The 12,245-nt window shown below is 45.4% G+C and overlaps 1 protein-coding gene across 2 annotated transcripts in view; it reads left to right on the top strand.

The window, feature by feature from the left end:
- The window catches only part of SPTLC2 (serine palmitoyltransferase long chain base subunit 2), a 120,860-nt gene extending 113,707 nt beyond the window's left edge, over positions 1–7,153 (top strand). For both annotated transcript variants that reach the window (XM_073349295.1, XM_073349296.1), the window contains exon 12: positions 782–7,153. In XM_073349295.1, the coding sequence (XP_073205396.1) occupies positions 782–901 (120 nt within the window). In that variant the 3' untranslated portion in view covers positions 902–7,153. The remainder of the gene's footprint in view (positions 1–781) is intronic.
- Positions 7,154–12,245: the final 5,092 nt, after the last annotated feature.

Genomic DNA, 12,245 nt, shown 5'->3' with positions numbered 1-12,245 from the left:
AGCTGTTTGATGGCCTGTGTGAAATGATCTTAGTCCAGTTTGTAGTAAAGTGTCCATTGCAAAAGAAACACCATTGCAGTGGGCTTCCTGTGTTAGAAGTTTCCATAAAATGAGAGTGAGCTGCTCATCCTAAGATCCGAATGTGTGACAGACCAACGCGACTTTACTTGCAATACAAGCTGATGACGATAAGCTTAGCGCCTGTAAGAAACTTTACACTTTTGAAAGTGCAGTGCTAGTACTAAATAAATATGTAAGGTGTTTGTGTAAAGTTTTCTGCCACTTAGTTTGTATATCTGATGTCAGTTTACAGTGCTAAACTGAGTACAGTTGTGTATTTGTGACTATGGTGTATATGGGTCTAAATGGAGTGGATATACCTTGTAATGAGGTACAGTATGAGGATGTGGAGACTGAGAATTGCCTTTTGGGATAGCCCTTTCGGGGTTTGCATTAAGGCACACGGTGTATTGGGGAAGCTTGCTTGCCATGCTGCTGTCTTCCACACTTGTTCTGTGCATAAACATAATATTTCATACTCTAGGGACAGTCAATTGTCAGCTTTACACTAAAACCACAATAAAATGATTAGGGAGAAGCTTAGTATTGTCTTTAATTTGTGACAAGGGGCAGCATAGCAAAACCTTGCTCAGTTATAGGGTTGCTTTCAAGGTAGTCTATGCACTTAGTGTATGTCAGAGATGCAGAGGTAGCTGTACTATTAGGGGTTTCATGTCCTGATTCTCTCTGCTGATATGTCGTGGTCTCTCCCCTCTCCTAGGTTTTAAAGGAATTAGATGAAATTGGGGACCTCTTGCAACTGAAGTATTCTCGTCACCGGTTGGTGCCTCTCTTGGACCGGCCATTTGATGAGACTACGTATGAAGAAACAGAAGACTGAACTCCCTCCACATGCCTTGGGGCATTCCCACGAGAGACTCTGTGGCACAGAGGCCACGCAATCCTTGAACCACACACTTCTGACTGCTTAGCATAAAAAGGACATTTTTTTCACAATACTGAAGTAGCCACATCATCTCTAAATGGCAATTTGTAAATAGTAAAACAGCTTTGATTCTTGTATCTTCAGGGTAGGGCCCTAGAGAGATGCTTGGCTCTATTTTTTTTCTTGTTGCTTTTTTAATTATTTATTTGTCACTGTGAAATCACAGTGACCCTAGTTGGCACAGATGCCCCACGTACACTACTAGTCTCAGGAGTGCCAGCTGAAATGTCATGTCTGCAGCACGGCACTGTTGTGGTAGCACTTCCAATTTCACTACTAGGCGTCTAACTTTGCCAGGGAGTGATGGGCTGGCCAGTTTGTTCAATGGAGATCTCCTAGAGAAACTGTTGATAACTTGTTTAATCTATTTAACAAGACTCATAATCAACCAAAGCTTTTTCCTTTTGCATTTACTTACGTTTAAAACTTGAGTTGTCTTTTTTTAAATAATAAACATGTTGCTGACATGTCACTGACAGAAACATTGTTCCAAAATGTTGGCTAGTTCCACCAGCCACAAGCAAGAGACCTCTCTGGACTTCACCCTTTTCCCCCTAATCTGGCTACCAGATTGATTCCTGGTTTGATGCCAAGTATTGTCATTATGGGGGGGTGGGGTGATGGAGAGCTTTTCTGAGTAGGAAAGATCTTGCCACTGTTACTTTCCTCATAGCTCTAACTCATGGCATAGTCAGACCTCCATTTCCGAAAATGAATCTATTGTGGCTCACTTCCTCATGTACGAGCAACTTTGCTTTGCTCAAGCTTAAGAGCTGTCCAGGTCTGTTAAAAGATGATCAGATGATTGACAGGTTATAAAAAAAATATATACTCAGAATTATAACTAAAACCCCCAAATCTTTCTCTTCTACTGGAGAAAGCTCCCATTTGCTATCAGAACCGGAATTGCATGGTAAGAAGGGTATAATGAGCGGCTACATTTATTTGGGGCAGTTCTGCAAAAGAAATCTTAGTGCACAGCAATGCAGTTAACTCCAATGTAGCGTGTTCAGATTTGGTTGTCTGAGACTCTCAGTATATTTTGTGAAATTGGTTTTGCAAAGATTAGTGTCTTAAAGCACTGAAAGAGACTGCAAAGCCAAGATCTACAATTTGGTGTGGGGGTCCCTCTTAAACTTGATCTGGTCATGATGCTCTTTGCAGGTGGCAGTGACCTTTAGAATGAGATTCTCAGTTTTCAAATGGAAGCACAGTGTGGATCAAGTCCATCTGTCTGGTGCAGCAAAGCAAAAGATAACTTTTTAAGTGTGATTGTAGTTCTGTAACTTTCATTCTGTGCCACTGACAGAAGTGGCACTCTTTGATCACAAAGCCAAGCAGATCTGCAGATACTACGTGGTGGATTAAAGCAGTATCACCTTCTGTTTTATAGAAACCCCATTTTATAACCTAGGCTATGTCTACACTGGCACTTTTGTCGGTCAGAGGTGTGGAAAGAACACATGGCTCGTGAGGGGTGGTTTTAATTATACTCACGGGAGAGCTCTCTCCTGTAGGCATAGAGCGGCTACACGGGAGACCTTAAAGCGGTGCAGCTGTGCTGCTGTCAAGTCTGTAGTGTAGACATAGACTTATGCATCTTGCCCCATGCTGTATAACTAACCCTCAGAAACAAATTGTCTCAAGTCTAAAAACAATCATTTTTGTTGATTTGAAGTGCAGTAGTACAAAATCAGAAGTTTTAAAAATGTAAGTTGAAATTATGAATTGAAATAGCCACAGATAAGTCCTCCAGTATATCAAATCCACTGGAGATGTTTTGTTTGCTGGAATTGATCATCTATCCATACAATATGTCCACACCTCACATGTGGTCATGATACACCTAGAATAGTTTCCTTTATTTCTTCAGTCATGGAATAAACTGCAAAGTCCTGGAATGATCTGAGTTTATTTTGCCCCTTTGACCCTCTTCACCTGCACTCTGCCCATTAAGTTTTCTCAGCCAGGACTGCTTGTAACATTCCAAACCAATGAGTAGCTCAGATAGCTGCTGCTTTTTAAAAGGTCCTATCATAAAAATAGCTGCTGGTTTTTTTCCCCTCTGCTCAATGTGTCAGGAACCTGGATAAGATCATCCCAAGAATTCTGGATCAAAGCTCCAGGCCTGGTCAAGTGATACCTTTAAGGACTGATTTCATACAAGCTACCAGAGCCAGAAATAAAGGCTGTAGGTCAGTGGGGACCTGGGATTTTTGCAGCTTCTCAGGGCTGTACAGTGCACTTGTATCCAACCCCATGTGATCAAGCTACTGAACCTTTACAATTGTGAGGTGCTGACTCCCAGAAAACCTATTTTAGGTTCTAAAAATGTAAGTCCTAATTTCTTTCCCTCTTCCTGTGCATTTGGTCTCTCGATGCTAAGGCAGTCTGGCTTTGTAGACAGAGGGTAATGAAAAATACTATTACATTACCTTATTAAACTCCTTAAAGTATTTCTAACACAGGTTTGCTGTTTTAAAAAAAAAAAAAAAAGTCTCAAAATAGTTAATGTGCAGTTGGGTTCTATGACAGTTGTTTGGGATGACCTGTGGTGAAAATGCCATTACATCATGGTACACCAGCATATTAAATACTGTATCCATTCCTAAGACTTGGCTCAATCACACTCTGTCCAGCTAACACTGTGAAACCACTTGATTAAATTTCAGTCTTGGATCGCCCTGGGGTCTGTGCTGCATCCTGTATGGGAAGTGGGATTTTTTTTTTCTGGTTCAGGAGGCCCGTGTTACTTCAGGAGGATGTGTTTGGCCAAAGTCTGATAACTAGATAAATTGCTTCTAAAAACATGTTAAGAGCTTGAGATTTGACACATTGTGTTCAGGTAGTCGTGTTTTAAAAGCTAGGGAAATCTTTCAAGGTCCATTGAAAATTTCATCCCCAGAAATGAAAGAGCAGGTCCCTGCTGCATCAGACTATGCTTGCCTTCATGTGGAAACGGGATGGCAGTGTACCCGGAGGCGGGGGGACAGTTGCAAAGCTTTCACCAGAAGTAAAATTCATGCCCTTTTTGTCCTTGCCAAAGTAGTAAATGAAAGACACTCTTAGAGTGAAATGAGAAGGAGAGAGGCTGCTTAGGATGCAGACCTCAGGCCCTGCCAACTTTTATGAGCAGCTTTAATTGAAAATTCTGTTTTTTTCCCTGCTTTTATATAAAGAGATGCATAGCTCCAAGACAGAATTAAGGCTGGCCTTGTGCAGAGGGTTTCTCTCTGTACTGTTCCTTCACTGAATTTTGACCCTTGTCATGCAACTGCATCTCTGGAGAACGGAGTTAAGGAAAAGAGAAGAAAGCTTACTTCCTGAGCTGGAGAGGACTTTAAAACACACACTGCTAGTGCTGATGTCTGTTTTATTAAACCTAAAGGGATTTCCAGTCTTACACTCAGCTTTAGTAAAGGGAGGCCACTGTGCGCTAGTGAAGGATGTGGTCCTTGCATCCTGCTGGGGACTGGCCTTCCCCTACTGGGAGATATTTTTCTAGAGTTAAGGAGGCACCTGAAGTTCTCATGATCTGTAGTCACCATTCTATTTCTTTTAGTTCCTGTGGGAGAGAGGGGGCGGCTTATGTTTTTGGTATCAAAATATCCAGGATTTGGTTTGTACCATAGGAGACAAGCATTTGTACAAAGTCTCAGCGTGCACGCTATTTTTTTAACACGGTTTGATTTCTCTATCTCTGATGTGCACATGTCTTTTTACTTCTGAGGAGCAACTTGAGAGGTTTTTTTTCCCCACTCTGGGCCCCTGCTGTTACTGGTAAAGAACACTTTGCTCCAATCCAGAGCTCCCGGGCGTGAGCTGGTCCAATTCCTTGTGGGGGTAAAAGCACTTTCTGCACCCTCCGTTATTGCCTGTTGCAGTCAGTTATCAGGGATAGGTAGAATGTTTCAGCAAGGGAATTGCAGCATTTTCCTCTTACACACCTAGAGAACAGAAATACCCCTCACCCTCTGTCATAATTGCACCTGCCTGCCGAAAGCAGGCACGGGAAGTGTTCCAGTGAAACTAATGCAGCCCAGTGCCATTCATGTGAGGGAAATCTGGCTTCCTGATCCAACAGTGGACAGTGAACAAAGAAAAGATTACCATCGCTTTCTCCTCTCTGCTGTATGGAAGGCTTTTCCACATGCTTTAGAGCAGTGATCCTGAAAGTAAGAGTGCAGCTCCCACTGGGTTGAAGGGTCTGAGCCTTGCCTGCTCCAGACCTCCTGAAGCTCCATATAAATGGAAATGCTCCCTCCCATCTGCTGGCCACCTTTAACTCCCTTCCCCCTTTGGAAAAGTGTTTGGCTTGTTGCGTAAATGGGGCAAGAGGAGAGGTTTTTTTTGGCCTCCAGGTATTTACAGTCTAGGACTCCTACTGTCTATTAGTGAGGTTAGTTAACTGTTCAAGTGAAGCAAAGGAGAGGGTGGGAGAAGAGACATGGGGAGTCTGATCACACATAAGAGGGTGTCCTGCAGAGTTCTAAACTGCTACCATGGCCACCTTTCTCTCTCTGCAGACAGTACGGCCTGTGGAGACGTGTTGCAGAACGTAGTGCTCCATCTTAACCACTATAGTTATGCTCAGCTTTTGAGAACGTTGAATGCTGGAACCTACAGTCTCCATCAGTTGCACCTGTGTATTGAAGAGTGAGGCAGCTGCAGACTGTTCCATTTTAACATAAGTTCAGCCTCAGGGTACCGGTAAATCGCTAACGTGACTGTCAGGTGTAACGTTGGCTGTCCCAGGACTAGAGCTGGAACTGAAGTGGACCACCATCAGGTGAGAGAAGCAGTCAGGTGTAGTCCATTTAACTTGAAACCATTTTTTAAACTCGGTGTAATTGTGGTGACTTGTACTCCTGCAAAGGTTCCCAGTCTTGCAAGCTGTTTTCCTGTCCGAAGGTTTTGTGTGTGGGGCTTGCACGCATGGGAAATGTCTGTCTGGGGGAAGTACTTTGGGGTTTATCTCATGTTAACGTGCTTTGTACTGAGCTTGGAGCTCTACTGTTCCGTCTGTGTCCCAAAAAAGAGTTGGGTGGGGGAGGAGGGATGACTGGACTGTACAGTGCGTACTATTAAAAGGCCTTAAACTGATTTTTTTATATGAAGAATTAATAAACTGACTCTAAAGAATACAATAGATCTTAACCCGCAGATATTCTGGACTCGTAATTAACCAATAGAGAATGTTGTGTCTTGGGGGTGGGAGGGGTGGGTTTGCTTTGTGTTCAGCCCTGCCTATCAGCAAGGTTTGTTTAATAAGCAGAAGAGGCATCTGTACACAAGGGTCAAGTGCAGTCATTACAGCTCTGCATCAATGCTACTGCTTGGCAAGGTTTGGTGATCTGCCCCTGGGGCTGCTGGAAGAGAGGAAGGATTAGGGGGAGGCTGGGAGAGAGAGGTTTTAGCATGCAGGAAGTTGTGGCATCTAGCAACTTAATTATTTCTTCGCCTGTAGACAAGCATGTGTGTCAATGGAGCAGCAGGACTGGGCCAGGGGTTGATGCAGATAGAAATATCGCTGACCAAATGAAGTGTGCTGTAAACCATACAGACACTGTATGTGCCCACTGTTTGCCAAATCTCACCCTGTTCAGCCAGTGTTTCTGCGGTCCCCTAACAGTTTCTGTATTAAGCCAAAGGCATTTCCAGTTTTTCAATGTCACTCCAGAAGGGGGCTAATAAAGGTCTGCGAGAGAGCAAAATAACTAGCATGGAGCCTGAGGCTTTAGGCTAGCTGCCCCAAAGCTAATGGTGGCCCATATTTCCATAGCCCTAGGGTTGAATCACCACCCAGTCAAAGCTTTTGAAGTCTTACATTGCACAGTGTTCCTTTGCCTCTGCATTGCGATAATGTACATATATATATTGGATCTTTTGTAGATATGAAACATTTTAAATGACCTTTTTAATGGGCTTCCCCAGAATATTTTGTGCCAGATATTTACTTTTTTTTACACTGTTGAGGATGAACATGAAGCTGGGTACTGTGTGGGCAGGGAGGGAGAAGAGAAGCAGATGGTCCATTGACTATAAAAAGGGTAACAATGCATGTTAAAAACACTGGAGAAAAACAACTGCTTGGAAAAAAATTGTTCATATATAATCTGTTCTACATAATAAAGAATTCGGAAAAGGCCTGGGGAGTGTGTTTGCTTTTTACAAATGTTGACAAGATTTCTGCCCTGTAAGTGGGTCAAGAAGCACAAGCTGTTGGGCTTGCTGTCGGAATTGCTGGGTAAAATTCTATGGGCCTGTGTTATGCAGGATGTAATGGGCTGCTTTAGAAGAAGTTGTGGAGTTGCCCCTCAGCTCTGGTCTCATCCCTACTCGCAATACATTTGCAGCACTGTCTTAATGCCAGTGAAGCCTCCAGGAGGGGGTTTTAATCTGTTCCAGCTTTGGAGCTCAACTCGCATCTCTGCCTGGAAATACATGGCTCATTTCAGATCTAAATTCAGCCATCTGTAAATCAGAGATGTCAAGTCTTTGAAACTGAGAACAGCCTGGGTCTGGTATTCCAGCACAGGTGCTCAAACTGGCCTATAGGTGACTGAATACTGATTTGAGCAGGCAAATGAGGCAGGATTGGGACTTACTGTTAGCATTTTCTCATTGGGAAAATGGATTTCTGTTGTCCGAAGGAAACCCAAACATTTCTGTGCTTGATCTGCAAGGAGGCTACGTCCCTTTTGGATATGCTATGATAATGAATACTTCTCAGTTTTTATTTTTCCCCCAATTCTTGCATTTTCCTCTGAGTGGCTGGATAGGACTCTGGTTCCTCAGATGTTTGTCACCCTTTATAAAGGCCAGTGCAGTGGTGGATTAGCCACTGAGACAACAGGGCTCGTGCCCAGGGGCCCTGGAAAAAATCTGCCACTGGGCAGCAGAACCCCGGAGTCTTGGCAGCAGCGCTGGGCGGGGCAGGGGAAGCCCCAGTTCCCTCGAACCTGCTCCCCAGCAGCAGCGGCAGGTGGGCAGGACAGGGGAAGCCTCCCATGCCCCTAACCCTGTCCCCAGCAGAAGCTGCAGGACAGGGGAAGCCCCTCACGGTGGCCCCTGTCCCCACCAGAAGCCATGGGGCAGCAGGGCAAGCCCCCACACCCAACCCACTCTCCAGCAGAAATGCCGGGAGGGGCAGGAGAAGCCCCAGCGCCCTGACCCTGGTGCCCTGCAGAAGTGTGGGGAGTGGCAGAGGATGCCGCAGCACCCTGACCCCCGTTGTGGCCCTGGAACTGCAGGAGCTTTCACTCCCTGCTTTGCCCTGGGGCCGTGGCACGGGGACAGAGCTTCTCCAGTCTTGGGGCTGCGGGGGGGAGGGGAAGGAAGGGGGTGGTAGAATGGGCGGACCCTGGGTAGAACAGGGGTGGGCCCTTGGGAAAGGGGCAGAAAGGGGTGGGGGTGTGGGTGGGGCTGCAGGTGGAAGGGGGTGGGGAAGGGCTCTCCACTTGCTCTGGCCCAGGTGAGGTCTCAGGAAACCTTAATTCACCCTGGGCCAGTGGGTCCATAATCAGGTCCTTGGATGTTTGGGCCTAAACAATCCACGAGGCCCTCTGTTATTCCAGAGGCCCCTGCCCCACACACATGCATGAGGGTCCATAGAGACAAGGACAAATTTCAGAAAGGAAGGAGATAGCTGAAGAAGAGGTCACAGGAACACAGATTGGGGGACGGGGGCGGTCCCAGGCACAACTGGAGCTGGATGGTGTTCTGCATGTATTTCTCTCCTGGGGCTCTATGGTAAGTCTTAACGCTGACATTGTATGGGAGAGGTACTATTGATGATGATGCAGGCTCTCACTTGGGAGAAGCCATGGTAGCAATGGGGTCAGGATCAGCTGGCAATGCATCTCGAGCTGATGCTCTTTGGAAAAACAAACTGTTCCACTAATGGATCAGAGCACTGGCAGGTGAGCATGACCTACTGAAAGGTCTGAGCCTTTCTCTGGAGCCATATTAGGAGAGAAGCAGCCATGTGCCAAGAAGCAGAAAGTCACATCCTCACATTCCATCTAAATTACATTAAAACAATGTAATATCAGACTGTTAAGAAGGTGATCCTGTCCGAATAGCACCCACCATTACCAGATAAAGGAACAGATTTTAAGATGGTTAAAGAAAACTTTGTTTGATAGCATTCTGTCTGGCAAGAAACCACTTATCAACAGTTGTGACTGTAAAATCTATACTTCTGTTGTTTTGTTCCCACTGCTCTATTGTTTATCTATATGGTCTCTGTCTGGTTCTTTGATTGTTTCTGCCTGTTGCATAACAAATTTTGTTAGGTGTAAATCGATGGTGGTGGGGTAGGATGGGTTAAAGGATTGTTTTACAGTATGTTAGGATTGGTTAGAAAATCGTTTAGTAATATTTTAGTAAAATGATTGGTTAAGGTACAGCTTAGCAGGACTCAAGTTTCATTATATAAACTGGGGTCCAAAAGAAAATTCTTGCGAACCAACTCCAGAACACAACCCCACGATCAGAGCTGCTAGACCACAACACACTGCCAACCACACTGTGCAGAAACTGGAGTCTCCCAGATGACCTGATCCTGACTGGCCATCAAGAAAAGTTAATCCACTTTATTGGGAGTGGTGAGCATGGTACGCTTAGCATATGCATTCTGTTTTGGTGACTGTTAATAAAGGTTAAATAGGATATTACTATGTGAGGCTCTTTCATTGGTAAAAGACCACACAAACCCGCAGAGTGTAAGGTTACGCCCTGAGCCCATGGAAGGGTAAGGGTGGGTGCCTAAATTAAGAGGGTTACGCCTTGAGCCCTAGGAACTGGGTAAAGATGGGTGTCCCTGGAGTGTGTGAGTAACAGAGAATTTTGTGCAGGTAACATTATGATCCAGCTTCTATCCAGGAGAGCACTTTAGAGGGGGTTTGGAGAAATTGAGACACAAGAGGTTATAAAGGGGCAGTTACAAATGGAAGAAAAAACTGTTAAGATAACATGGATGGAGAGGAAAATCCAAACAGAAAAGAATAATATTTTGAAGAGAGTTCTGAGGTCTAAGGTCTTTCAGGCAGGGAGCACATCTTATTCTGGCTGGTTAAGTGCCACCCATGTGTGCACTGCTGTATCAATGAATTATTGGCAGTGAATTATTGAATTATTGACTATACCACACCTTGAGTCTATGATGTTAATGCTGGCTTGGCTATTGCTACACAAAAAATTAAAAACCTCCCCTGAATAGTCTCCTATCCTTGGATGACGCAGTGGGGCAGCATTAGTTAGGTCCAGAGATGAGATACAGCTGCCTTAAAATTCTGCGGAACATCCATCTTCCTGAGACCCTTGCAGGTAGGGATGGTCAACCACTCTGCCACTGCCTGGGTGATGGGAGGCTCTCTCACTACCATGTACACTCAGTAGCTCAGTGGGCTCAGAGCTCTAGCTTTTGCAACACTTGTGTTACAAAGATGTCTTACTAGGTTTTCATTGAATCAACCTAGTGACAGAGGATGTGGAAAAAGCTAATGTACTCAATGCTTTTTTAGCCTCTGTCTTCACAAACAAGGTCAGCTCCCAGACTGCTGCACTGGGCAGCACAGCATGGGGAGGAGGTGACCAGCCCTCTGTGGAGAAAGAAGTGGTTCGGGACTATTTAGAAAAGCTGGACGTGCACAGGTCCCTGGGGCTGGACGAGTTGCATCCGAGAGTGCTAAAGGAGTTGGCAGATGTGATTGCAGAGCCATTGGCCATTATCTTTGGAAACTCATGGCAATCGGCTGAAGTCCTGGACGACTGGAAAAAGGCTAATGTAGTGCCCATCTTTAAAAAAGAGAAGGAGGATGATCCTGGGAACTACAGGCCAGTCAGCCTCACTTCAGTCCCTGGAAAAATCATGTGGCAGGTCCTCAAGGAATCAATTCTGAAGCACTTAGGGGAGAGGAAAGTGATCAGGAACAGTCAGCATGGATTCACCAAGGGCAAGTCATGCCTGACTAATCTAATTGCCTTCTATGACGAGATAACTGGCTCTGTGGATGAGAGGAAAGGGGTGGATGTGTTGTTCCTTGACTTTAGCAAAGCTTTTGACACAGTCTCCCACAGTATTCTTGTCAGCAAGTTAAAGAAGTATGGACTGGATGAATGGACTATAAGGTAGATAGAAAGTTGGCTAGATTGTCTGGCTCAACGGGTAGTGATCAGTGGCTCCCTGTCTAGTTGGCAGCTGGTATCAAGTGGAGTGCCCCAAGGGTCGGTCCTGGGGCCGGTTTTGTTCAATACCTTCATAAATGATCTGGAGGATGGCGTGGATTGCACCCTCAGCAAGTTTGCAGATGACACTAAACTGGGAGGGGAGGTAGATATGCTGGAGGGTAGGGATAGGATACAGAGGGACCTAGACAAATTAGAGGATTGGGCCAAAAGAAATCTGATGAGGTTCAATAAGGACAAGTGCAGAGTCCTGCACTTAGGACGGAAGAACCCCATGCACCGCTACAGACAAGGGACCGAATGGCTCAGCAGCAGTTCTGCAGAAAAGGACCTAGGGGTTACAGTGGACGAGAAGCTGGATATGCGTCAACAGTGTGCCCTTGTTGCCAAGAAGGCCAATGGCATTTTGGGATGTATAAGTAGAGATATTGCCAGCAGATGGAAGGACTTGATTGTTCCCCTCTATTCAACTTTGGTGAGGCCTCCTCTGGAGTACTGTGTCCAGTTTTGGGCCCCACACGACAAGAAGGATGTGGAAAAATTGGAAAGAGTCCAGCGGAGGGCAACAAAAATGATTAGGGGATTGGAACACATGAGTTATGAGGAGAGGCTGAGGGAACTGGGATTGTTTAGTCTGCGGAAGAGAAGAATGAGGGGGGATTTGATAGCTGCTTTCAACTACCTGAAAGGGGGTTCCAAAGAGGATGGATCTAGACTGTTCTCAGTGATAGCTGATGACAGAACCAGGAGTAATGGTCTCAAGTTGCAGTGGAGGAGGTTTAGGTTGGATATTAGGAAAAACTTTTTCGCTAGGAGGGTGATGAAACACTGCAATGCGTTACCTAGGGAGGTGGTAGAATCTCCTTCCTTAGATATTTTTAAGGTCAAGCTTGACAAAGTCCTGGCTGGGATGATTTAGTTGGGGATTGGTCCTGCTTTGAGCAGGGGGTTGGACTAGATGACCTCCTGCGGCCCCTTCCAACCCTGATAGTCTATGAATCTGCCTCCTTTACCACTTGGCCTCCATCCTGCATGCTTCCGTCACAGA

Source organism: Lepidochelys kempii, chromosome 6, assembly GCF_965140265.1.
Source record: "Lepidochelys kempii isolate rLepKem1 chromosome 6, rLepKem1.hap2, whole genome shotgun sequence".
Taxonomy (NCBI): Eukaryota; Metazoa; Chordata; order Testudines; family Cheloniidae; genus Lepidochelys; species Lepidochelys kempii.
This window is presented reverse-complemented; position numbering and strand designations above follow the sequence as displayed.